This window comes from Hesperophylax consimilis, chromosome 14 (assembly GCF_061612785.1).
Source record: "Hesperophylax consimilis isolate HC1 chromosome 14, BYU_Hcon_1.0, whole genome shotgun sequence".
Lineage (NCBI taxonomy): Eukaryota > Metazoa > Arthropoda > Insecta > Trichoptera > Limnephilidae > Hesperophylax > Hesperophylax consimilis.
The window spans coordinates 1,825,561-1,851,580 of record NC_142849.1 but is presented as its reverse complement, the minus strand read 5'-3'; the positions used below and the strand labels follow the sequence as shown (position 1 = coordinate 1,851,580).

At 34.3% G+C, this 26,020-nt stretch overlaps 1 protein-coding gene across 1 annotated transcript; it reads right to left on the bottom strand.

Moving 5' to 3' along the window:
• Nucleotides 1-7,004: 7,004 nt before the first annotated feature.
• Nucleotides 7,005-21,363, bottom strand: LOC149417760 (hematopoietic prostaglandin D synthase-like). Its single transcript, XM_089639402.1, has 5 exons — nucleotides 21,320-21,363; nucleotides 15,151-15,301; nucleotides 13,851-14,018; nucleotides 8,231-8,355; nucleotides 7,005-7,653 (listed from the first exon to the last, which is right to left on the bottom strand). The coding sequence occupies exons 2-5, from the start codon at nucleotides 15,287-15,289 to the stop codon at nucleotides 7,450-7,452; spliced, it is 636 nt and encodes a 211-aa protein (XP_089495528.1). The 5' UTR covers nucleotides 15,290-15,301; nucleotides 21,320-21,363; the 3' UTR covers nucleotides 7,005-7,449.
• Nucleotides 21,364-26,020: the final 4,657 nt, after the last annotated feature.

Below are 26,020 nucleotides of genomic sequence, written 5' to 3'. Positions count from 1 at the left end.
GGCGTGTTACTGATTTGAATACAAAGTTGTATCTATTTTTGTAGTCTTTTTGCAAAAAAAAAGTCAGGTATTCTAAACCATTTTGTTGTTTTTATAAATGATTTGACTATCACTTAAAAAAATAATAAAATAATGTAAAAATGTCCTCTACTAGTTTAGTAGATATAGCTCAAACCCCATCATAGCTCAAACCACATTTCCTCTTATAATGATGGAAGTGTGTAGGTAGATGTTCAAAATCCTGAGATTATTAGTAAATGGGAAATGTTGCTTTCTAAATTAAAAAATGCATTATTGAAAAAATACTATCAAAACCACAAAAAAACTACTGACCCATGAATACAGATTATATGCAGAGTTTGATTTAATTTAGAAAACGTATTTTATAAATTATATCACCCTCGTTTCAGTCATTCACCGCCCCCTTGTACACGGAGAAAAATTAACTTGCCAAAAAACCTTGCCAGTTTCCTGATAAAATATTAGTCTTTGCGAATATACTGAGAACACTTGTTCTTTTTTAATATATATGACATATATCAGTATTTGTATGAACAGGTGTTCCGCCATCTTCATAAAACATTCGTTTTTAACTGATTATATTTGTTAAGAACTCTGTCAAATAATTTGTTAAAGACCTGCAGTCACTATTTTAACAGAAAAATGAATAATGTGACCAGATTTTTAATAAATTAACAGTCTTATATATCAGTAAGTTATATAGAGCCTTTTGCCTGCCATTTGCCCTCGTCGTCACCACCGCCCCCTTAATCATACCAACGCACCCCAGGGAGGCGGTACCGCCCCCCCCCATGGTTAAAAAAATGATTTTAAAGGTTTTTTCTTCTCCTCAAATCACTGCTTGCCCTAAGGTTCTAATGGTTCAAGGAAAAAAAAACTTGTAAAAAAATACATTTGGTGCGTTCTACGATAAATAGCTTCTTTATTACCTTTTTATTTCTTTTCTGTGAATACCGTACACGAATCCCAACTGCTCCCAACCGTCTGTGGTGAGACTAAGGCATCCCCAATTGGGGTATGTTATTAATTTTATTTTAATTTTTAATCCAGCAGGACTATATACCTATATGTCCCAGATATTTAACTTGTGAGGTTACAAGTAGTTCGTTTACTTCTAGACGGATCGGTGGAACATTTAGTGGCTCCTTATTATGTTTGAAACGACGATGACTGACTTTTTAGAATTGTACAGCAAAAACCAGGGTGAAGGTAATGGAGAGAGGAAGGAGACGTAGAAGAGGAAAGTATTGAAGTCAGATCTGGTCACTAAACACGGCCAAAGCCATTTCAAACATCAGCGCGATACTGAGAGTATCTTCCACTCTGGGACTTGCCGCTAATATACTATATATTATTTCAGAAGAGTAATTTGTGAAAAAATAAAAATTCAAATAAATCAAATAAAATTTACTAGTGCATGCCGGGATTTAAGCCCGCGACCTCTGGCTTGCTAGTCGACAGCCTCACCCCTCGACGGAGGTCATCATTTTTGAAAGAAAAATATATCGTTAAATATATTGTATTGTCAAAATAAGATTTTTGTTTTCAAAACCATTTGTTTGTGATGCCTTTCCTATTTGGCATTTAAAAAAAATCTAATCTGATTTACGAAAAGTTATCATATATTTACTCAAAAAATGTTTTAATCTCAATGTTATCAATATAAATAATTCTTTTGATGCATTGGCGCTTGAATACAGTGATACTAATAAGTATGGTAAGTAAAACATCATTAAAATAATATTTAATTAAAAAAAAGAAATCTGAATAATCCACTGCACAACATACTCAACCACAGCAATAAGCCTAAATATAATGGTTATTCCTAGTTTGAATACATCTCTTGGACAAAGAAATATTTAATTCTATGCTACGAAATTATACAATGCTCAATCAGATCAAACAAAAAAAACAGAAATGAATATACATATTTAAAACAAAAGTAAAAACATAGCTTAGAGAATAAAGTTATATTCAACTTACAAACATTATGAAGACGATGTAAAGCAACTTGAAACTAAATACAAAAGTTCAAAAAACTCTAGGCCCTAAACAGAAAAGAAAACCCTAGTGATTGTATAAAAATTGAATTTATACTTATATTATAGTTGATACCTACATCATGTATACATTAGTAAAAACTGTAATGCTGATCCTTGTACCGTTTAGCTTAAACTTGCATTCCTCGAACGTGTCCTATTAAGACGAAACAAAACCCTAAAATAATGCCAGAATTTTAAAGGTGTAAGTGAAACAGCCGGTCAAAAAAAATTGACGCACGGCCCTGGTGTATTGAACAGACCTGCGGTCGAACTTTCCCTATCAAATCTCTAAGATAAAGTGGGAATCTTAACGACGTAAGTCGTTTAAAAACAATACTCGGCGCACGGCTCGGCGTAATGGACGGACCTAGGGTCAATTTAGAATTATTTGTAATTATTCTTAAAATCTCAAATGTTTCTACAGGGATCTCTCGGAACGTTACTAATTCATCGTCTAGAATAATAAAATCTGGTGCTTACCACAAATTTCATATTATTTTTTAATAATAAACTAATGTTTATAAGACAAGGTTTTTGTATGCATAGTACAAATGAAAACAAATAATTATGAGCTATAATTAATTAGTCGCTTGAAATATTCATACAAATTGAAAATATTTCCCGAGTAAAAATAAATGCCGCCGACTTAAAATATTTTCCAATAAAATATTTATTTATTTTGTAAGAAACAAACAGCTTTTATATAATATACAATGATAAATATAAATATACAAGTTAACTGAAGTCAAGCCACAGAAGTTTCTTATGTTAAAGTTCATTGGAAATGAAGTTTTAATATCTTAAAATTAATTTGGTGTTAAAGGAAGGGGAGAGGAAGAGGAAAATAGGAAGAGGATATGAGATGTTCCCGATACATTCCATACTCTCATATTAATAATCGATCGCTTTTTTACACGAGATTGAACCTCAAAATCAGAAATATCTTTGTAAACTTTGACACCTTAGAATATGGTAAGGTAATGTTAGAACCCTATCCAACCAAAATGACCAACTACACAACAACATAAACATCAACCGTCGGAAACAAACATAATGATGATTGTATAAACTTCAAAGTGATATTAAAAACTTTTAAAATAAATGGAAATCCAAAACGCCTGAAGTTAAATCATTGGCATATAAATTTATTTATAACATTTGTTTACAGACAATAATAACACATTGCAAAGCATATTACGAACTGAAAAAAAGTAGCAGTAAACGAAGAGAATTGTTGATACCTAGCTACATATGAATAAAGCAGTGACTGATTGTACAAAAACCTACATCAGTAATATTATACTCGTATTTTGAAGAAATACACAATATCATAAGTTTTTCTAGTTACAGTTTAGTCCAGTCCTGATGAATGTGAGTCGAAACTAGAGTATTTAGCCTCAAAGCATATTATATTATATAGGGTGCTAATATATGTCTCTGAAAAGTAAATTGTTTTAGTTTATGTTTTAGAAATTAGCAAAATTAGTAAAAAAAGGTATGGTTTTGCATTCAAAGGTACTGTACTGGAAAACATAGGGAAAGCAATAAGGAAGTTGAGTCCATTTTTTTTATTTTTTTTTATCAATGTTCGCATTCAAACTTAAATACTGGTATTTTTTTTTTTTTTTTTAAAGTTTGTTTTCATAGTTAAATTAATTCTCAAAGTTTAAATTTTATTAAGCCCGCCAAAACGAGCGGAATCCGAGCGGTAACAGGCGGGGTGTAGTGTGACGTCATTAGAACTGTGAAAACCACGTCGCTTAAGCATTATGTATGGAAAAAAATTTAATTCTTCAACAAGGAATTCCAGTAATTTTTTTACCAACGTTAACCGTCTATTATAATTGATGTTATTAAAAAAAAAAGAAAATTGATTAAGATTTCATAGTTAAATTAATATTTTAAGTTAGAATATTTGCTTTTCACGCCCGATACGGTACTTGTACGGTATCGCCGTCGCTACTTGTTGACGTTCCCCGCGCGAATTCAGGACCACCGCGCAGAAAAGTAAAGACCAAAAGTAAAATAACGGTTTACAGCCCAGTTCACTGTGAGACTTTTCTGAGCGGCCGGCGGCCTGAAGTGTATCACATGCTTTGTGACATGTATAATAATAAAAACATCTAAGTTATGCAATAAACAACATATTATTATAAAGCACTATACGAATATGTATCTTTAGAAATCCATTTCATATAATAATAATAACAAATACGTACATATATTTGACAAACCCAAATAAACCTTTGGCCTATACACCTCTCTCATCTAAATCGACTATCTCTCATGTAATAGAAAGAGATGCACCATAGGTGTTCCGTTGTACGTACAAGTCACGACACATGTGACGACAGAATTCTTTCGACCAATCGTGGAGCGTATACAGTATATTGCTATTGAATGCTTTTTCAAGAACGTTTAACTAATTGTAAGAATAATAATATAGAAATATATTTATATATTTAGAATCGATATTTTTTGATCTACATGAACATATTTTTTATAAGTCAAAATATTTTTCACTCAACTTCCTTATTGTATAAAGTTTCATCGGTAAATGGGGTTTTACCGTAATCAGTAGTCGGGTAAATCGGCTTTTTAATGTTAAAAAACTCAGGGAGCGCTGGTAACCTAAATATTCCGGGCGGCGGTACGGCGGGCGGTATCCGGCGACTCCGTTCGTTGAGGTCGTTCGCGGTCGGAAGGATTCGGGCGACATGGACAGCCGCCACACTTCCCTTCCTACTTCCCGCGCGGGAATAACATTTTACACTGATTTTGCAAGGAATGTATATTTCATCTATATACCTTAATGTTTTAAATAGATTATCAAATTCATTGGTCATCATCAAGAATCATTTGATACACTAATTATGGAACCCGTATGTTTTGATTACGCCCATAGCATTGATTTGATAAAAAATGCTGTCGAAATGCCCAATTTCAGTAAACAATCGACATAAACCTAATTCTGTAAGACACTGCGAAGAAAGGTTTCACACTGCACTGCGCTGCAGACCCTTATCTTACTATAAACTTAATTTTCTGAGCTGGGTCTTGCAGCACTCGGTGTTTATGACGATTGCCAACCTACCCGTGGGATAACGGGCTTAGTAGAAATTTGTTTTCATTCGTCTAGTAAATTTTATATGAACGAAGTTATACAACATACATCATACGAATATAACGCATACACAAATGTGTTTCTTTGATGAAATGATTGAAAAATGAACCTAAGTAGAAAGTAATTTTTTCCAAATCTTCAAATAATAAGCTGCTGTACATACAAAGGGGCAACAGTCTATTATCAGGAAAACCTGACTAAATCGGGCGAAGCCCATTAAAAAGCCGCCTGCAGGGCCTAGCAGAAAAATCGCGATAGCGGGTTTTCGTCTAATAGTTAAATATTAATATCGGCTTACTTTTAGGCAGCACTTTGGTCAGTAGAACGTGAACCTAGGAAATAATAATAAAATACGAGTGGTGAAAGCGAGATCTGATTTAAAAGAAAACTGTTGTTGACAGTTTCATTGACTCCTTTTGACTCCTAGGCCCCAGTCGTACCAAATCGATTATTTATTCAAGAAAGTGTTTTAGAATTTTCTAATTTTCAGTAAATTTCAGTTTGTAAGATCAAATTGACTTTACTTTAGGCAAACAGACTCATCTATTCATTGTTTGAACTAAAATAAATATTTTTATTTGCTTCCGTGATCGAGGGGTGAGGCTCTCGACTAGCAATCCGGAGGACGCGATTTGATAATTTATTATTTTTAAATAATCTATGGCACGTTTGCGGCACGTTGCAGATAGAAAGAATCTCTCAATATCGCTCTGGTGAAGACCACCATTAAGAAATGAAATAGCTTTAGCCGTGTTTTGTAACTAGATCTGAATAGCTGGGAAATTCCCGACCTTACTCTTGCCAATCTATTTCCCCTCTTCAGCCTCAATCTCATAACATAATCGGGGATGCCATAGTCTCACTGGCTCCAAAATCCGCTTGTGCGGAATTAAACAAAAAAAAGTGTCATAAAATCACACAAAAACCACACAGGAATAAGGGAATTAGTAATAAAAAAACGTAAAACAGTTGTTTACGAATATCTTTATCCTCTTCTATTTTTCAATTTGGTAGGCGGGTTTGGGTACCGCAGCCCCGGGACCATTAATTGTATGACTAACACCTCTGCTGTAAGTTACGTTGGGTGATTTAGCGGGAGTGTCGAGGTTCATCGGGTGTGGTGTGCTCAGGATGCGCCTGCCCACCAGTTGCGTGGTGTTCCAGATCGGGAGGGACTGGTTTGGGGAGACCCTTTCACCTCTCCAACTGGTCTCTCGACCCATCACCTTGCGCCGCAGTGAGAGGGATATATTCGTCTGTCCGTCACTCCTGGACACACTGATTCCTAGATTCTCATACCTTATACCTTTTACTTTCCCAGATATTTCTCTCTTTTGTTTCCTTAAAAAAAAGCCATCCACACAGCGTCCCAAAAGATGCCATAGGCCCTGCGGGAAATTATTTTCCTCAGGGCCTCCTGCTTGGTGTTAGAGTAAAAAAAAAAAGTTATTTTCCATTTTTCTTAATGATTATTTGACTCTTTGACAAACTACAAAAGTATTAACCCTTCAGGCCTCGGAAGGTCATTACTAGCCACAAACATCATATTCCATTAGAGGTTCTGAAGGACAGGAATGACCGTCCAATCTGGTGTCCATATATTATAAAAGTAATATTATCTTTTTTTCTATAATGCGTTGATACGTGGTATCAACGTACGTTGGTACGTTGGAAAGATAAATAGTTATCCTTCTCAGTCAAAAATACAAAAAAGTGTTTGAGTACAAATAAGAGGGATTGTTTCATTGACAGGTGAAAGTAAAAATTAAATATATTTTTTTTTTTTCATTATTTTAATATTACATTTAGTTACAGAAATCACTTATTCTTATTACCCATCTCACTAGGTGTGAAACGCCTGTGTTGAAAGGGCAATTTACAGAATGGTTGACAGCTAGTTTTTGTTTGCATGATATTGTTAAAATGACAGATAAAATTAAATCGGCATTTTTCTAGATTATACATTAAAAGTGAAGTAACAGTTTCCTTACTAATTCCCTCAACAAAAATGTGTTTTATAAATATCGGATTCTTTTAAAATTATTGACGTTCCGAGTCGAAATCACCAAATCTCAATATTTATTTAAAAAAAAAAATTTCAAAGATGATTTTATCTAGTTTTTTAAAATAGTATTTATTTTTACTAAAACCTCAAATGTATGCAATTTTCAGCACATTTTAGATACCTTGTGAGCAATCCGAAGTTCAACGAAATTTCGCATGTCATTGGGACTTAAAGATAATTAAATGGTTAAAAAAACATCACTGCTGTTCTTTAGCATGATGAGTTACTCTAAAATGGACCCAGTTGTCTTCAGGTCTGCTCTTGATGTACTTCTGGACACTTGGCTTATTCCTGATCTTGCCGGTGAGGGCAGTCAGGTTTGGGAAGGGTTTCAGAGTATCAGGTAAATGTTGTTCTAACATCTCTGAGACTGCGAAAAAGTGAATGTCTGTCCAGGTGGCCTGAAAAAACAAAATTATTTATTTAACTCATAGATAATAGAAACAAGGTAGATGGGCATTTTTTTATTTCTCTGAATACCGCATCCAATAATTGAGGTGTGCTTTGAGAAAAAGGAGTAGGTACGGCTTTTTAAAAATCAAAATACTGTTAAAAATGTGACTGCATAACCATTTCCAAATAATATATTAGTCATTCAGAATATATCAAGAACACGTGTTCTTTTCCTAATACATATTAAGATGGAATGCGACAATATCAATATCAGAATTTGTTTGAAACCGTATTCCGCCGACGCCATAAAACTTTATCTTTTGACTGATACTTTGTAAGGAACTCTTTCAATTCATTCGTTATAGGCCTACAGTCCAGTTTTTTAATTTTAGGAAAACGAATAATTTGACCAGATTTTTAAGAAATTAACAGTATTTTGTTTCAATAAGTTTTCTCGGTGTATGAATCGAAAGGTCTAACGTAAATTAGCGACATCTGGTTTCTTTCACATCCATATCTTTCACCGCACACGTCTATTGGTTTACAAGTGCAATGAGTGAATACTAGCTTTACATCTTTACTTACGCTTTTTTCTCCATAGAAGAACCCATCAGCTGCAAGCGGCTCTATTTGTGTTAGGAAGAATGTCATAGCCTCCTGAACCTCCTTTTTAGTTTCTGGGGTCTTATTTACAATTGCTTCCTTGAATTCTGAAAACATTTAATGAGTTTAGCACAAAGTTCATAATAACACCCACACAGAATTAAATATTAATACATTCAAAATGGTGGATTGACTTTGATGGAGGGGAGACTGAAAACTTAAAAAATTCATCTTAAATTATACGTAGCTTGGTAGACAGATTAACCTTTCCATATCAATTATGTAACAACAGTCTACTGATGTAACAACATACGTTCAATATAACAACCTCCTTTAATTATTTGTGAGAAAGCGAGATCTGACATAAAATGTTAATCCCAAGTTATTTCACATTCGATTTGCTAGTTCTGACTGAGTGCTGGATTAATAAATAATTCACTTCCAAAAAGATACAAAATTATACTGAGTACCACGCAACAAGTATAATAAATAAAGCTAGTGGTATTGTAATCTATGTCAGGGACGGTATACAGACGCAAGTTGATGAACTCATTTTATCACAAGCAAACTGTCTAAAAATAGTGCTAAACAAAAACCTATGCATTTTTACAATCTATAGATCACCATCATTCCACAACATCTATTTTCTAAATTTCTAAATTCACTCCACTCTATCATTAACAACACAAAAAACCCAGAACACCAAATAATCATTGGAGACTTGAATATTAATACTGTTCTTGACAATCATCGCCAATCCGATGATTATTTATGTTTTCTCACCGTAAACGCTTTTACTCCGATAATTGACACCCCTACTCGAGTACAAGGCGCAAGTAAATCGTGCTTAGATCACATCAACGTTAAAAACATTGATTTCACAGACTCATTTGTTATACACACAACAATTTCAGATCATTATACCACAGCGCTCGGCGAAGAAATAAACCTTCCTCTCCTCCTAAAAATAAATTATTTCTAAAATAAATTATCACGCACTAATTGAGGAGCTGACAACAGAAAAGTGGCAAAACGTAATAAACTAGACTGACACTGAGCAAGCAATGCAGCAATTTATCACTAAATTACAATACCGAATATCTTATCACACTATTAACAAAGTTATACCGAACAAACAATTTAAACTCATGCCATGGATCACCCTGGCCTAGTCCAATCCATCCACAGACGTAATCAAATGCATACAAATGCTAAAAGACAACCAGATAATATTCTAGTTCAAGAACAATATAAGAAATATAGAAACTTATGTAAAAAACTAGTTACTTCCACTAAATAAAATTTCTACAAAAAACATATATACGAAAACACCATAACTCCAACACGTTTCTGGGAAATATTTCGTAAAATTACCAAAACAAAAAACAGCAAATCGTCTTTCATACAATCATTTGATATTAAAAACACAAGTACTACTAACCCCAAATTGATGGCTAATTTTGCTAATCGCTATTTCACTTCAGCAGGAGCCTCTCTCGCAAATAAAATCATTGAAAAATGTAAGAAAACTGAATCCGAACTAGCCAACATACCTACAACTGATCTTAATCTTAAAACAGACGAGATTCAAACAACGAATAATGAAGTCATGAAAATGATAGATTAGCTGAAGTCATCGAATGCCTGTGGGTCAGACAAAATTTCCTCAAATCTGCTGAAGGTATTGAAACCACTTATAGCGAGTCCCATTTAATACATTTGTAATCTCAGTTTCAAGACAGGCACATTCCCAAACCACTTAAAACAATCAGTTGTTATATTGATTCATAAAAATGGAAACAAATCGGAAATACATAATTATCGGCCAATATCTCTACTCAACTCATTCTCAAAAATTATCGAGAAAATCGTAAAAAATCGTCTTACCCTCTATCTTGAAAGACATAAAATCTTATCTAATAACCAGTTCGGCTTTTGACCAGGTCCAGGAACAGAAAATGCTATTGCTAAGCTGGCGGATATTATTTCCAATAATATTAACCGGGGTAATAAATCCATCGCTCTCTTTTTAGATCTTGCCAAAGCTTTTGATACCATCTCGCATAAAATACTTCTAAAAAAACTAAAGGCTATAGGTATTCAGGGACTGCTATACAAATGGATGGATGGTTACATAACTAACAGATACCAAAAAGTTAAAATTAATGATACTGTTAGCCATTCGGCCCTTGTAGAATTTGGTGTACCCCAAGGGAGTACCTTAGAACCTATTTTGTTCAGTATTTATATCAATGATCTGTCTAACAGCAACTTTTCCAATCATATTATAACATTTGCAGATGATACTGTCTTAATATTTGAAGGGAAAACATGGAACGATGTACACTGGAAAGCAGAAAGTGGAATAAAACAGCTAAAACTTTGGTTGGACTATAATCTTTTGACACTCAATTCGGAAAAAACTAAATTTATACGATTTAGTGCGACAGAAGCGGGCCAACCCAAGGAAGCATATAATATTTTTATACATAAATGCATTGACTCCACTACCTGTAATTGCTATAAATTGGAATGCGTAGACAGTATAAAATACCTTAGTGTTATATTAGACAAATATCTTAGATGGGACGGACACATACATCTAGTTGCCACAAAGGTTAGAAAGCTTACGTACATGTTTATGACAATCAGAAATATCTTATGTAAAAAAGAATTAAAACTCATCTATGATGCTATGTGTGGGTCACTTCTAGACTATGCATCCTTAGGTTGGGGTGGGTGTGCAAAAACTGTTTTGGACAAATTAGCAAAAGCTCAAAAATCACTACTGAGGGTAATCCTCAAAAAAATATTTAGATATCATTGCGATGCACTATTTGAAGAGTTCCGAGTTCTGGATTTTAGACAACTATACATAAGAAAATTAATTTTAAAGACCCATCAACAACGCCACCTCTACCCATCTATTAACCACTCTTACGACACCCGCCACTCACGGAGAAATCCAATTGTACCACTCACAACTAAAATATCTCTCGCTCAAAGACACTTCTCATTCTTAGGTCCAAAACTATACAACTTCATGACTGACGCTTGGAAAAAGAAAAACACAGCTATTCTTCATAAATTGACCACTAATTGGTTTCATCAATTAGGTAGAAAAGAGAGTGAACTTTTACTACACAAAAAAATGAAATCAAACACAAACCAAAAACAACAACAAAAACACCAACAAAAAAAAACATTTAAAGGATACCTTTATTTTCTAATCTTTATCATTATGTGTATATATGTACCTACCTAGTACTTTTAAATTAGAATGCTACACAAGCAGCAGTTAATCTTATGTTTAATTGGATATTTTATTTTATTCCATTTTTTTCTTTGTTATTCATATTTATACAAAATATGTTAGTAGGCTAAGGCACCAGTTAAAAGTACATATACCTATTATTTTAATACTATACTTATTAAACAACTTATCAAAATTTTAATACTCATCCTAATTTGACTGTCCTAAAACGGGAATCCTCCTAGTTGGGCAATCAAAACATTTCTTAAATAATGAAAAATCTATTACTAAATAAAAAAAAATAAAAAGTTACCCACCAGGTAAGTATGGTAATGTACCTATATATCTGCCTGTACAAAATATAAATAAATAAGAATAAAAACAGATGTACATTTGTAAAAATAAATAATATATTTGTACAGCGCCCTTGAGGTGATTTTGCACAAAAACGGCTCTGCACAAATCATCAAATATTATTATTATTAAAACGTTAAAATCTACTGCTGATATGTACAGACAATTTTACATATAAGTTGACACAATATTATATGTGTAGTCTCTTTCTAAAGCATTAATTTGATTGGTCTAAAAGCAGAGACGTCAATATTCATTGTCTTACTGCAAAAAAAGACAAGTTGTCGTGTTCATGTCAAAAGAGCCGAAGAAACCACGTCAGAAGGTTCTGCCGTCCAACTGTGTAATCGCCTCACCAGTGTTTGTTTAATTCATTTCCGCATGTTTCCTTCAAATTGACTGGAACATCGGACAAGTTTAGATAAATCAGGCAAAAAAGGAATAACAAATTATTATAAGCAATAATTACTCGCCTGAAATATTCATACAAACTGAAAATATCTCCCAAGCATAGACATATGAATATTAGTAGACCTGCCCTAAGTGATTAAAAGCGTATTATTCCCCACTCCCCATACCGGTTCCATTGGAGCCGGCTGGGCTCGCGTATGGCTTCCCGTGAATCTTGAGAATGTGACGTCATCATTCTTGTTCGAACTAGCGTCGAGCTATGGTCGAGGCATTTTATGAAATAACACGGCAAAATAGTGGCTTGTGATATGAAAACTTGTAAAAATAGATGTGAAAAAGAGAATAAACCCAATTGTCGTATTATATTCCATAAGTAAGCATCATTTTAAGCTTATTCACGTCGTATAATATGAATCAGTTGTAGAAACATATACTATCACATCGAGCCAACATTGGTCGAATGTAGCGATTCTCAAGTGTGCGCATCGTTGTTACTGGGAAGTAAATTATGAATACTTATAAAAGTGTCTTAACTAAATAAGTAAACAAAATATTCGACTTTGAAAATAGAAGAATTTTTTTTTTTGCCGAATTTGGACTTTGCAAATTTGTTCATAACGTGGCGAGTAATTTGCGCTCCCATGTAAAAATGTCTATTCATTCAAAAGCAGATTTTACTTTTAAGAACTAAATGGTGATATTATAATGCGAGATGCCTATATACTGTCAGATTGATTTTTTGACGAATCACAGTCAGCTTTACCCCCTTCGTTCTTCAACAGTTGATTTTACCCCTCACCTTTAATTTCTAGTCTATATATTCATATGTCTGTGCTCCCAAGTAAAAATAAATACCGCCGCCGCGCCGACGGGAATTGAGCCCGCACCTTCTGTTTGCCGGTCAGGTGCTCTGAACTAATTCAGAGGAAGAAAATTACAACCGATTTATGGGCCAGTGACAATCTCTTCAGCCAACCTTTTATCACCGCTGCAATGTCTCGAAATAGATTTATCTACATATACACTAATATACGTTTCGACGATAAAGCTACCAGACAAATAAGAATAGATAGAACAGGTGATAAAATAGAAGCAATTGAATTAGTAACAAATAATTATACTCGCCTGAAAAATCAATACAAATTGAAAATATCTCCCAAGTAAAAATAAATGCCGCCTACGGGAATTGAACCCGTACCTTCTGATGTCCGGCCATGGGCTCTGAACCACTGAGCTATGTCGGCTTATTTCCAGCCCGCCAGAAAATTTAATATGTATTAGTACCTCAATCAAAAATTACCGCTTATTATATTTTTTCCACCTTTGTTTACAGGTATAGTACAACCTACAAAGTATGAGTTAGAAACGATTTTTTTATGAGGATGGCGGAACACGTGTTCATAAAAATACTGATATTGATATTGACATCCACATGTTGACGCATTCGGGTCAGGATTTTTTGGGAAAAGAACACGTGTTCCCTTTTTTCCGTGTAGGAACTAATATCGTCCTGACAAGATATAATAATAACAAAATATGGGCAGTTTAATAAGTTTTCAATTTTTATTTGATTTTTTAACATACTTGTTTGGGCTTCCATAAAGTTATCAGTAAGGACTTCTAGAAGGGCATCCGTAAAGGGATCTGACGCGACGAGACCAAACCTCTTCCCCAGGTATCTGGCGATGGCCACAGATTGGTTGAGGATCTTTCCATCCACCTCCAACACTGGCAACTTGCGGTATTCGTAACCTGACAAAAATATTTATATTATCATATTATTTTATCAAATAATTACAAGCAATAATTAGTCATCCGAAATACTAATACAAATTGAAAATATCTCCCGAGTAAAAATAAATGCCGCCAACGGGAATTGAACCCGTGCCTTCTGATGTCCGGTCAGGTGCTCTGTATCCACTGAGCTATGTCGGCTTATTTCCAACCCGCCAAATGATTCAATATGTACTAGTACCTCAATCAACAATTACTGCTTACTATATTTTTTTCACCTGTAAACAACCAACTTTATTTTTGTAGGAAAGGCTTTGTTAGTGCTAAATTCTCACTAGATGGCGTCGAGACATATGATATCTTCATTTATTGGTGAAATAATTTTGACTTGTCAAATATTATTATTATTATATATATCATAGTATTTCAGTATTATAGTATTTCGGATGACATTCCTGAAGAATTAAATTTTTTTAAAGAAATTATAAAACAGAACACATCACGAGAATTAATGATACAAACAAACAATCATGTTTATTTATGAATTACGTTATTATAGCCTTCTTGTAACTAAATTCTGTGCAGTTGAATACATATATTATTTCTGAGGAAGTATTTCCAACTACATGGAATGTAGATACAAGCAAGTTTCTAAATGCCAAAAAAAATATATCGAGTATTTCTAGGTGGTACCTATATGGAAAGTAGTTAAAAATTGAAATTAAGAAGAATTACTTTTATAATTAATAAAATTAATTATCTAAGTAAATAAATTAAATTATATTCGATAAACTAAGAATAATTATGTAAAAATTTAGTAATCATGATTATAGCGAAATAAAATTTACAATAAATCAGTTTTGGCACACACTCCTTGCTTAATTCGTAACTGTTTTGTGATTCAATGTTTATTTTTATTTTTATTTTTTTTTGGTTTTAGGCATTTCACCCTGAAAAGAGTGCTTTGTGAATGTTTATTTAGTGGTATGTAAATACAGGAGTAGGTCTCTGGTGATTGTGTGGAAGGCAATACATTTTAATTCTAAAGAAACAATAAATAAAATAATTAAACACCAGACGTTAATGTACCTACTGGTAGTATTATTACTAAAGACACATGAGAATTATTATTAGGAAGCAAAACACTAACTTTCTTTAAGTGCCGGCCAATTCTCCTGCGCGATCCTCTTATCCTCGAAGTCTACATCAGCATAGGCGAACAGGATCCTGATGGACTCTCCCAGCCCCATCAGGGTGAAATATGTCAGCTTGAACTTTGAATCAGTCATGTTAATTGGAGTCTGGAATAATACATATATACTAACTAACATGTATTTAATACGTGAAGTTAGCACTTTTTTTATTTCATATTATAGAAACAAATAGTACATGATTTACAGTGATGAAACAATAAACAGGAATTAGATTTTTCATGTTGGCTACCTATGATATGTTTCCTTATAATGTCTGCTAAGTGGTATGTTGCTTCCTTAATTACCAGGTGATGTTTTTTTTATTTTATTTTTTTATATTAACTCCAACAGGAGGCCCTGAAGAAAATAATTTCCCTCAGGGCCTATGTCATCTTTGGGGATGCTGTGTGGAGGGTCTTTTTGTGGAGAGGAAGGAGTGAACATGGGTCTTGAAGAGTCCCATGTTGTAGGAGGGAGGAAACACAGAGGCCGGCAGTTCGTTCCACAGCCGAGCTGTTGAACTTGGATGTGTATAGTATATAGGTGTGTGTATGTGTGCGTGTGTAATGTATGTGTGAGTGTTTGTGTGTGTTTCTGTATGTATACGCATTGAACAGTTTATATTATTGACATGATGCCACGTTTGAATTTGGGCAGTGAATTGAAAAAATGTCAATGTTTGAGTTTGGACAAATATTATGAGTATAAAGAGCTCGGTTAATTGGTGAATTAGATGCTGCATTTGTTTTATAATTAAGCGTTATTATATAATTTTTAAAAATTTTACTCACCCCCAATGACAATTTTTTTTAAATTTTTTTATATTAACTCCACACAGGAGGCCCTGAAGAAAATAATTTCCCTCAGGGCTTATGTCATCTTTGGGGATGCTGTGTGGAGGGTCTTTTTGTGGAGAGGAAGGAGTGAACATGGGTCTTGAAGAGTCCCATGTTGAAGGAGGGATGAAAACACAGAGGCCGGCAGTTCGTTCCACAGCCGAGCTGTTGAACTTAAGAACGAATCGTAGAAGCGACCCGTTCTCATGTGACAAATGTCAACTGTGTAAAAATGTTGGGCGCGCGTTTGGCGTGTATCCCGACTACGCACCGGTGCCGAAGGGATCAATGACGCTAGTTCCTCAGAGCATCTTCCATTGTAATACCGATAGAACAAGGACAGCATACCTACCTGACGCCTGTGCTCTAAAGATTGCAGTCCGTTTGTTAAGATTGGGGAATCTATCAAACGGACCGCCCGTTTTTGCACAGAGTCAAGGGTTTTTTTCAGGTATTTAGGGGCTCCGGACCAGAGATGGCTGCCAAATTCGACAGTAGGGCGCACTTGCGATTTGTACAGGGTCAGCAGTTGTGTATTATTAAAGTATCTGCGGGCCCTGTACTCTGTACTCTGGCTTCGATGGAGCCCCCGTACCTGAGCTGGTCACTTATAGTTATTTTTATTTATTTATTTATTTAACGCCCAGAGGGCTTTTACATGGTTGGTAGTATAATTTTAATTTGACAAATACTTTCAAACATAAAAAATAAGAATAAAATTACATTTGATAAAAGCTATGTAACAAGTTATACAAACACAAGAAACAAAAACAGAAAATTACAGCTATTTGTTGGTTTACATGATGTGTTTAGGAGTATTGTTGAAATAAATGTTTTAAATGATCCACAAAACTTGCCAAGTTGGTATTGAATATGTCAACATCACCCAAGTAATGATTTCCCATGGTGTGAAGTCGTTGTATCGGAGAGTGGGCAATGTAGTTACGCTTATGTGTGCTGTTGTAGAATATTGTATTTTGTCGTGTTGTTACTGTGGGTGTATGTATGTTTATAAGTTGCAGGAGTTCACAACAGTCGAATTTAGAGTTAAGTATTTTGAATAAGAACGTTAAATCGTTTATTTTACGTAAGTAAATACCAAGTTAAATACCATTTAAATACCAAGCATATCAATGGAAGGCCTGTTCGGAAGATTGCTTCCGTTGAAGGAGACTAGATTATCATTTGGATCCCTTTTAGACGTAATCAGACAGGATTGGGTCTTTGAAACATTAAATTCGACGAGATTATTTTTACCCCAGGAGGAAATACTCTCGAGATAACCGTCCATTCTCTGCTTCAAAGCCCTCCGAGCCGTTGGAGTTTGTGTGCCCTTTGGGGGCTTGTCAAACAAAAAGCTATCATGAACTGTACTGTCATCCGCGTAACAATGAATCGGTGCACATGTCAAAAGGTCATTGATGTGCAACAAAAACAAAGTCGGAGACAGAACCGATCCCTGTGGGACGCCAGCATTTATGGAGTGCGAGGAAGAGGTGAAACCGTCAGCAACCGCCTGAATCGACCTATTCCTTAAAAAGTCAGCAATCCCTGTACACAGGGATGCGGGAAGTCCGTAAGAAGGCAATTTGTTGACAAGTCCTTGGTGCCAGACCCGGTCAAAGGCCTTGGATATGTCTAGTGCGACCGTTTGGGTCTCACCGTGACGTTCCAGGCACCGCCCCCCAAACATGCGTCACATACGCGAGAAGATCACCGCCCGAGCGGTTCCGCCGGAATCCGTATTGACGGTCGTTGATAATTTTGTTCTTCTCGAGGTATGTGAGCAGTTTGTCGTTGATCACACGTTCCATCACTTTGGACAGAACTGATGTGATAACACGATGACAAATAACACGATGATAACACCACCTTGACACCTAGCACCTTATCTAATTTATCTTTAAATTTTCTATGCGATGTAACGCAAAATGATTGTTCACAAATCTATAGTTTTATTCAGAGTTTGATGAAATTTTGCACATTTGACTTTCAAAACACGAGGGTCAATTATGAGGTCACTATATCATATACTATCTCCTTTATCCACTACTCATAAATAAAGCCAGGACAACGCGGGAACTTCAGAATTTTTTTGTTTTTTTTTTAATATTAACTACATAGTCGGTAAACACGCCAAACGCTCGCCCAACATAAGTATACGGTTGACATTAGGGTACATGTAGGGTATGTAATATAGTGTAACAATGCATTTAATAAATGTAAAGCATTTAACTAAATGTGAATATCGTACTTGAATGTACGATATATTTTTTTTATTAATTAAATCACTTTTAAAGTTCTATGAAAATTCAAATACCAATAAACGAGACACGATTGGCTGGCGAGATTGTGACGTCTTCGGGTTAAGTTACTTCTACGAGTTTTTTTCCCGTTGCTGGTTTGATTGCTATAAATATTTTGTTACGCATTTTAAACCGATTTGTTTTTTTTTTAAATATATGTAATTACTAATTACCAACCATCATGATAGACAGATTTTCTACAAGGACAGTCCGATAATTTGCCAAAAATCGGCGCAATCATGATGGCATAATTCTTCTCACAAATTGATTTTTGGTAAATTTTTACCTACAACTACCGTTTAAAATACCCATTTATTTATACAAATCTTTCGATTAAACTGATATTATAAACGATTTTTGCGATTTCAGAAATAATATTATTTTCGTAAATATTAGTACATGCGTAAAATCCCCATAGCTGGTCGATGTGAGGTTCGATAGGCAGGTACTGACAATCTAATAAATCACTTAACCAGAGGTTATAAATGCAGGTTCTCCCTCGCTCAAAATTAAATTAAATTAAAAATGATAAATAATATTCACTCTCAATCACTATCAAAATTACTCTAAAGTTGTGTAAATAAAAAAACACATGATATAAATAAATTATATATATTATGTTAATGAAATACTCCTGAGTTTTCTTATGCATAATTTACATGTTTTATTAAAGAAGCGCATTTTTGGTAAAACACGTATTTTATTTATATAATCTGGGAGGCTGTATGGTTACCGTCGCCCCTGAAACCATACATTGGATAATCCTCTGCCATAGGTCACTCCAAGTAATTCGCTACTTTAGTGACTTAGCAGGGGTGCCAGGTTCATGGGGTGAGGATTGTCTAGGTCTTGGCAACGTATGCATCTGCTCACCTACTGAGTAGCGGGCCGGATTTGGAGAGACTGGTTAAGGGATACCTTTTTACCTCTCCAGCAAGAATCTCTCGACCCGTCGCCTTGCACAGCAGTGGGAGGGATGAATTCAAACATCCGTCACCCCTGGACACAATGACCCAGATTCCTACACCCCCCTCATACCATTTTCCTTCCCAGATCTTAATTTCCTTAAAAAACCATCTACAGAGCATCCCCAAAGATGACATAGAGCCGGAGGGAAAATATTTTCCACAGGACCTCTTGTGTGGAGCTAATGTAAAAAAAATAATTTAAAAACTCTGGTTTTTAATTTATTTCATATGAATGATAAAAAACCCGGGCTTTTTTAAAACGCACATAATTTATTTACATGAGAACCAAGCGATATAATAATAAATAATATGTATAATGTGTTTATAATATCATAATGTTTCTTTTATTTACATTATTTGAGAGTTATTTTATAAGAAGTATTGTTTGCTATTTTTAAAAACCATTTTTCGTAAAAAAATTAAAACTTTAATTTATGGTAGTTTTTACGAGTAGGTAAAAAAATTGAATTGTTTGTTCGGGAAAATAAACATTGGAATTATAAAAAAAGTTAATTATCTCTTTTTTCTCCTTTGAAGGTTTATCTTATAAGATTATCCATACCGGATGTCAGGGGGTAAAGTGCCCTAACTTCGGGACGTAAATTACAACATGGTAGAAGTAAAAAAGATAAATGACTTTTTCGAAGTTCGATTGTTTTTTTTTAAATAGTAAATATTTTTCCATAGAAGAATATTTATTTTTCCTTTACCTTGTTAACTTATTTACCCTAAATCTACCTTGAAACTTTGGAATTTCGAAAATGTTACATTACTTGTATTCTGTGTAATAAATAAATAATTGAAAAAAAAACATATTTTTTACTATAATAAGTATAATACATTTTATACAGAGTTGACCCTTGGCGACAATTTCTAATACTGAGAGGTTTGTTTGTTGATTTATACAAAGTTGTCCTTTAACGATAATTTGTACTACTGAGGATTGTTTGTTGTTTTTTTAAATCATGTGAAAATGGAATTTTATAAAGAAATCAAAATTTTATACAAATTTACGTGAGAGTTACATTTTAATTAAATATATGATTTATATAAAAGATAACTGCTTAATCCATTGAAACAATAATCTCACTATAGTTTTAGAATTATCAGCTAGCCGGTGCGTTGTCGTGAAAAAAATATAATGTGAAAGCCCCGTTTATAGGTGTTCAGAAATTTGGTTTTTATGGTTTTCATGTGGATACTTCTTTAAAAGTTAATTACTACGATTAAAAAACTCCAGGTGGTATTTAAGGATTGGCATTGGTACAGCGGCAGATAATATTTATCGAAACTTCACATAAAAAAATGTTTTCGTTGGAAAAAATATCAATCAAGACGTAAATGGAATGGAAAGATTGGAGCTAGCATTTTGGAAATACTGTTTATGCGCCACTCTTTCAGGATATGGAACGGTAGAACGTCCCATAATGTTATGTATCAAAGCATGATATTCTTTGTAACAGTACTGGCACTCGGACATAGTTTTACTTGAACACTTATTCTTCTTTATTGTCGCTTATTATCGTCAATTTATTGAATCAAGTTTATTTTGAAAAAAAAAACACACATTTTGAATTTGACAGCTCAGCTGTCGAACGATTTGCCCTCTTCAAGACCTTTGGTGTACTTCCTCTCTCCAAAAAAAACACTACACAGCGTCCTCATAGATGATATAGGTCCTGATGGAAATTATTTTTCTCAGAGCCTCCTTTGTAGAGTTAATGTAAACTCCCTTGGGATGCTGCGTGCATGGTCTTTTTGAGGACATGAGGGAGGAAACACATTCCACAGCCGAGCTGTTGAACTAAGTCGTAGAAATTAGAACGTTCTCGTATGACGAATGTAATGTGAATAAATTTTGGACGTTCCTTTATGTGTTTCCCGACTGCATCTACGCCATAGGGATCAATGATCAAATCTTCCTTAGAAAACCGATAGAACAATAACAGCTTCCCTATTATAAATATTAAATCATATTGGGATTAGTAAATTCCTAAAATATACATTATTTATTACCTTTTGAATATCTGCACGTTTCCAAAACTGATGACTAACCTCAACGATTGAAAGCGTTTGACTGAATTGAAAAAAATGTTGTATCTATCTTTAAAACTATCAGAAAAAAACTATCAGGCGTTCAAAACCATTTGGTTGTTTCATGTATGAAAGTTTTGCTTCAAAACGAATCTATTTGTTTCTGTGAATGTTTTTTGTTTTTCCATTTTGCATTTCTATAGCGTTCATCCGATTGCGACGAACCATTCAACGTTTGTCATTCAACTTTACTCCCAACCATTCATAACCCGAGTAACGTCGCGTCGGGTACACGTAGTTGCTTATAAATAAGTCGTGTGAAATAGTAATTTTATCATTTGTCATGATAGGCCTAAAGTAGTGGGTCTTCCCTTAGCCACGGAACGAGAGAGTATTGATTTGTATTTTCCCAATAAAGGCAACAAGTATTTTCTCCATCCAGTATTTCCATTGGTATACGTAATATTTACTCAGCTCATTAAAATTGGCCTAACTGTGATACCTAAAGTGTTTTTTTTCTCATTTCACATCATGAAACACATTCACACTTTCCTACACAAAATTATTTAGAAACTAACTAAATTAGTTCCAATTTTGAAAATGACACTTGATATCAAATCAAACGTGTGTTCATTGCACCAGAGTTTCGCAGGACACACCGACAACCGAAATTAGTATTTTTAATAATAATACGTAACGAGTAACTAATACATTTCGACGCTACTTGAAACATATATTTTGTATATAACATTGAATATATTATTATATAATTTTTTTTTTAAATACAACCAATAGAATTTTTTTTCGATAATGAATGAAAGCAAATCATGGAAGCGTAGATTAATCAATTTCCCGACATCCGATCGAGCTGAAATTCTGCAGATAGACTCGTTGTCGATGACGATGCATTCTATCAATATTGACGTTGATTACTTCATAGTAAAAGCACGGGTTGATTTTTTAATCCCGTATACAGAATACAAAAGTGACGTACTAAATTAGTAAAATAACCCTGATCTGGGTACCAGGACATAAAGGAATTGAGGGCAATGAGCGGGCTGACGGACTAGCAAGGGGAGGGGCGAAAGCACCACTTGCGAAATCCAAGCCGGTCGTAGGAGTAGCAGCTTGCCACACTAAAATACATAATGAAAGGTGGGTCAAATCCGGCACTGGGAGGAATGCGAAAGGGCACCCGGAATCAGGCAATCCAAAGTACTCATAAACGGACCAGACCCAAGGCGAATCAGACAACTACTCAACATGAACAGAAACTGACTTGGGGAGCTGGTAGGATTACTAATGGGACCCTGCCATTTCGGGAGGCACACGCAGTTGTTGGGAGTGGAAAACACCAACAGATGCAGGAAATGTGAAGAGGATGAAGTGTCTCCAATTCATCTTTGGTGCCAATGTCCCGCTCTGTTAGGAACAAGGCTCAGATACCTGGGAAGACACATTGTAGAACTAGAAGACATAGCCACATATCCAATAACAACCCTGGTGAACTTCAATAAAGGGACCGAATTAATGTTAAAGGAATGAGATAAAATGGGAGATAGCACAATGCGACTATGGCCTAAGTGCTCACGGGAACTACATGTAAACCGTCTTCACTGAAAGAAATGTTTAGGTACGATTTACCAAATTTTCAGTAATTATCTACTAAACAGTTTAGTTGCTGTGGTGACTGCCGAACTTTTAGCAACTGTTTGCTAAACAGCAGTTTATTTATGACAGCTTAACGATTCAGATATTCTAGCTAAACTAATCGGTTGAGACAGCTTTCTGTGTTTAGTTGTGTTACCTAAACTGTATTTATGACAGCTTAACGATTAAGATATTCTAGCTAAACTAATCGGTTGAGACAGCTTTGTGTTTAGTTGTGTTACCTAAACTGTATTTATGACAGCTTAACGATTCAGATATTCTAGCTAAACTAATCGGCTGAGACAGCTTTGTGTTTAGTTGTGTTACCTAAACTAAAAATTATATACCTAAACCATTTTGTAGTGTTCGGTTAGAAAAACTGAACTGTTTAGATGTAGTAACCTTATTATTTAGTTAATATTACAAAATGGTTAGGTTGATTAACTAAACTTCGGTTGGAATAGCCCTACCGATATAGGTGTTTTAGCTCTCTACTGCTAGCTAGCTTTAGGTACTGTAGCTTAGCTTTTTGGTTAGATTATCTAAATTAAATAGGAAGTGCAGCTTTGCAGTTTAGCTGAAAACAATACAGGGAGTAAATGTAACCACCATCAACTCGAAGGATTATACCCATAATTCAGAATCATGGGTAAAATACTTTGAGTTGCAGGTAGTTTATTACAACCCTTTTGAGAGATGAAACCTAAATAAATAAATATTATGTTTTGTAAGACTAGAAAGTACTTATTAAAAACCTGATTCATATAAAAGTTATTTTGTTAAGAATCGTCTCTCAAAATATTGTTTCCAGCTACCAGCAAAGCCTCAAAAAAGAAAACACGTTTGATCATACACACATTTGTATTATCATTTTTTATTATAATTTTTTTTTAAATATAGGTAAAGATGTTTGTGTCCTGATTTGGCAAATTCTTTTCGGCGCTGCCTGTATGTGTCTAGTAATTTACCTTTAGCAGCAATTTTTTGGGTAGGCCCAAAACACACATATGGGGTGAAATATACGGCTGCGCTTTCTTTATTAAATACTTTGGTGATTTGAAAAGCAAATTCATAAAATCTCTTGCTTGTAATGGATCTATCTGGATTACCCTGCAATTCCTTACTTATAATAGTACTGCACAGTCTGGCAGAATTGTCCAACAGACCCTTTGACTCAAACTGCATTAAAAGTGCTTGCCGTTCATTTATTTATTTATTTATTTAATACATGTTACATTATTATGAAATTTACATAAAGTAGATATAATGAATCACCATACTAGGCGGCTGCCTGTTTCATGGTGACCAATTGAGTGTAATTAATTTGTATGAAATATGAAATCTAGTGTAAACATATGAAATTAGTAACTATAGATGAAGCTAAAATTTTGGAAAAATTGTAATAAAAAGTAGAAGATAGAAATTAGAAAGGAGAAAGAAGTAAATTAGCATTAGATTGTAAAAATGTACATAATTATATATATAATTTTTAATATGTGTGCATGCAAGCACACATGTGTATATAGCAGCAGACATACCTATATACATATAACAGCACATGTATACATACACCCATATGACGCATCCTCACGCATATAAACAATATATACACCTCTATCTGAGTACTTGGAATAGGCTACTAACACTATAAAAATCACACATCAAAAAATCCCCGAGTGCTTTCCTGAAACTGTCGTATTTGGCTATTGATTTTATTTCTAACGTTAAATTATTGAATATTTTTGGAGCAAGAAAGTTAAATTGTCTTTGTGCCATTGAGGTTTTTATTGGGGGAATAGTATAATTCGATTTGTTGGAATATCTTGTATTATGGGTCGATTCAAAAATATTTTTTTTCGTATGTTTGAATTTATAGTAGGAGGATATGTTTTTGACGTATAAGGATTTTATGTTGAGTACTTTGAAGTCGTTAAATAAGTCCTTCGTGGGGTGAATATAGTGTACTTTGTAAATAGTCCGCATTATCAATTTTTGAGCTTTAATTAATGGATCTAATATCGTGTTAGAGCATCCTCCCCAGACTATTATACCGTAAGATATAATTGATTGGCATAAAGAAAAGTATACCGTTTTTAGTGTATTTTTATTTAGAATATTTCGTAATGACCTGAAGATATATGCCAGTTTCCGTATACGGTTTGTAACATTTATTACGTGATCTTCCCATCGTAGTTTATTGTCAATTATTACACCCAAATATTTAATGGAATCTACTCGTTCTAGTGGATTGCACAGACAACTAGAGTTATCTCTACAAGAATGTATTTTTAGTGTATGATTGATTGAAGGCTGACTCGGAATATTAAGACTAAACGTTATATATTTCGTTTTAGTTATGTTTAAGGTGAGTAGATTATCATCCAACCACTGTTTAATAATTTGCAATGTTAGATCCGCTCTGTGAAATGTTTCTTCCCATGTCTTACTTTTTAGTACTAGGGCAGTGTCATCGGCGAAAGTGATTATATTGCCATCAATAATAGATAGTTTACATAAGTCATTGATATAAATGAGAAAAAGTGTGGGACCGAGTACACTGCCCTGTGGCACACCAAAGTTAATGCTAGTTGAATGGGATGGTTTATGCGATGGTAGCTTAACACATTGCTTTCTGTCTGTGAGGTACGATTTGAACCAATCAAATGCCTTATTCTTTATTCCGATTTTTTTGAGCTTGGCTAGAAGGATTGGATGAGATACTGTATCAAATGCCTTAGCTAAATCCAGAAATATTGCCAGACATTTATCACCTTTGTCTAAGGCTTGTGTTATATGTGATGTTAGTTCTAAAATAGCTGAATCTGTATTGAGTCCTTCTCTAAAGCCATACTGGTTTGACGAGAGTATGTTATATTTTGTAAGATGGTCGATAAGTCTTTTTTTTACTATTTTTTCAATAATTTTTGATAGTGATGATAATATAGAAATTGGTCTGTAGTTTGTTATGTCAGTAGGATTTCCGGACTTAAAAATTGGTTGAACTAGGGCAAGTTTGAGTTTGTTTGGGAATTC

Coding starts and splice junctions, on each gene's coding strand:
- LOC149417760 (XM_089639402.1), bottom strand. CDS start 15,289: ATGACTGATTCAAAGTTCAAGCTGACATATTTCACCCTGATGGGGCTG. Junction 14,019..15,150: donor TTGGCCGGCACTTAAAGAAA/GTTAGTGTTTTG, acceptor TATTTTTGTCAG/GTTACGAATACCGCAAGTTG. Junction 7,654..8,230: donor TCTTCTATGGAGAAAAAAGC/GTAAGTAAAGAT, acceptor TTGTTTTTTCAG/GCCACCTGGACAGACATTCA.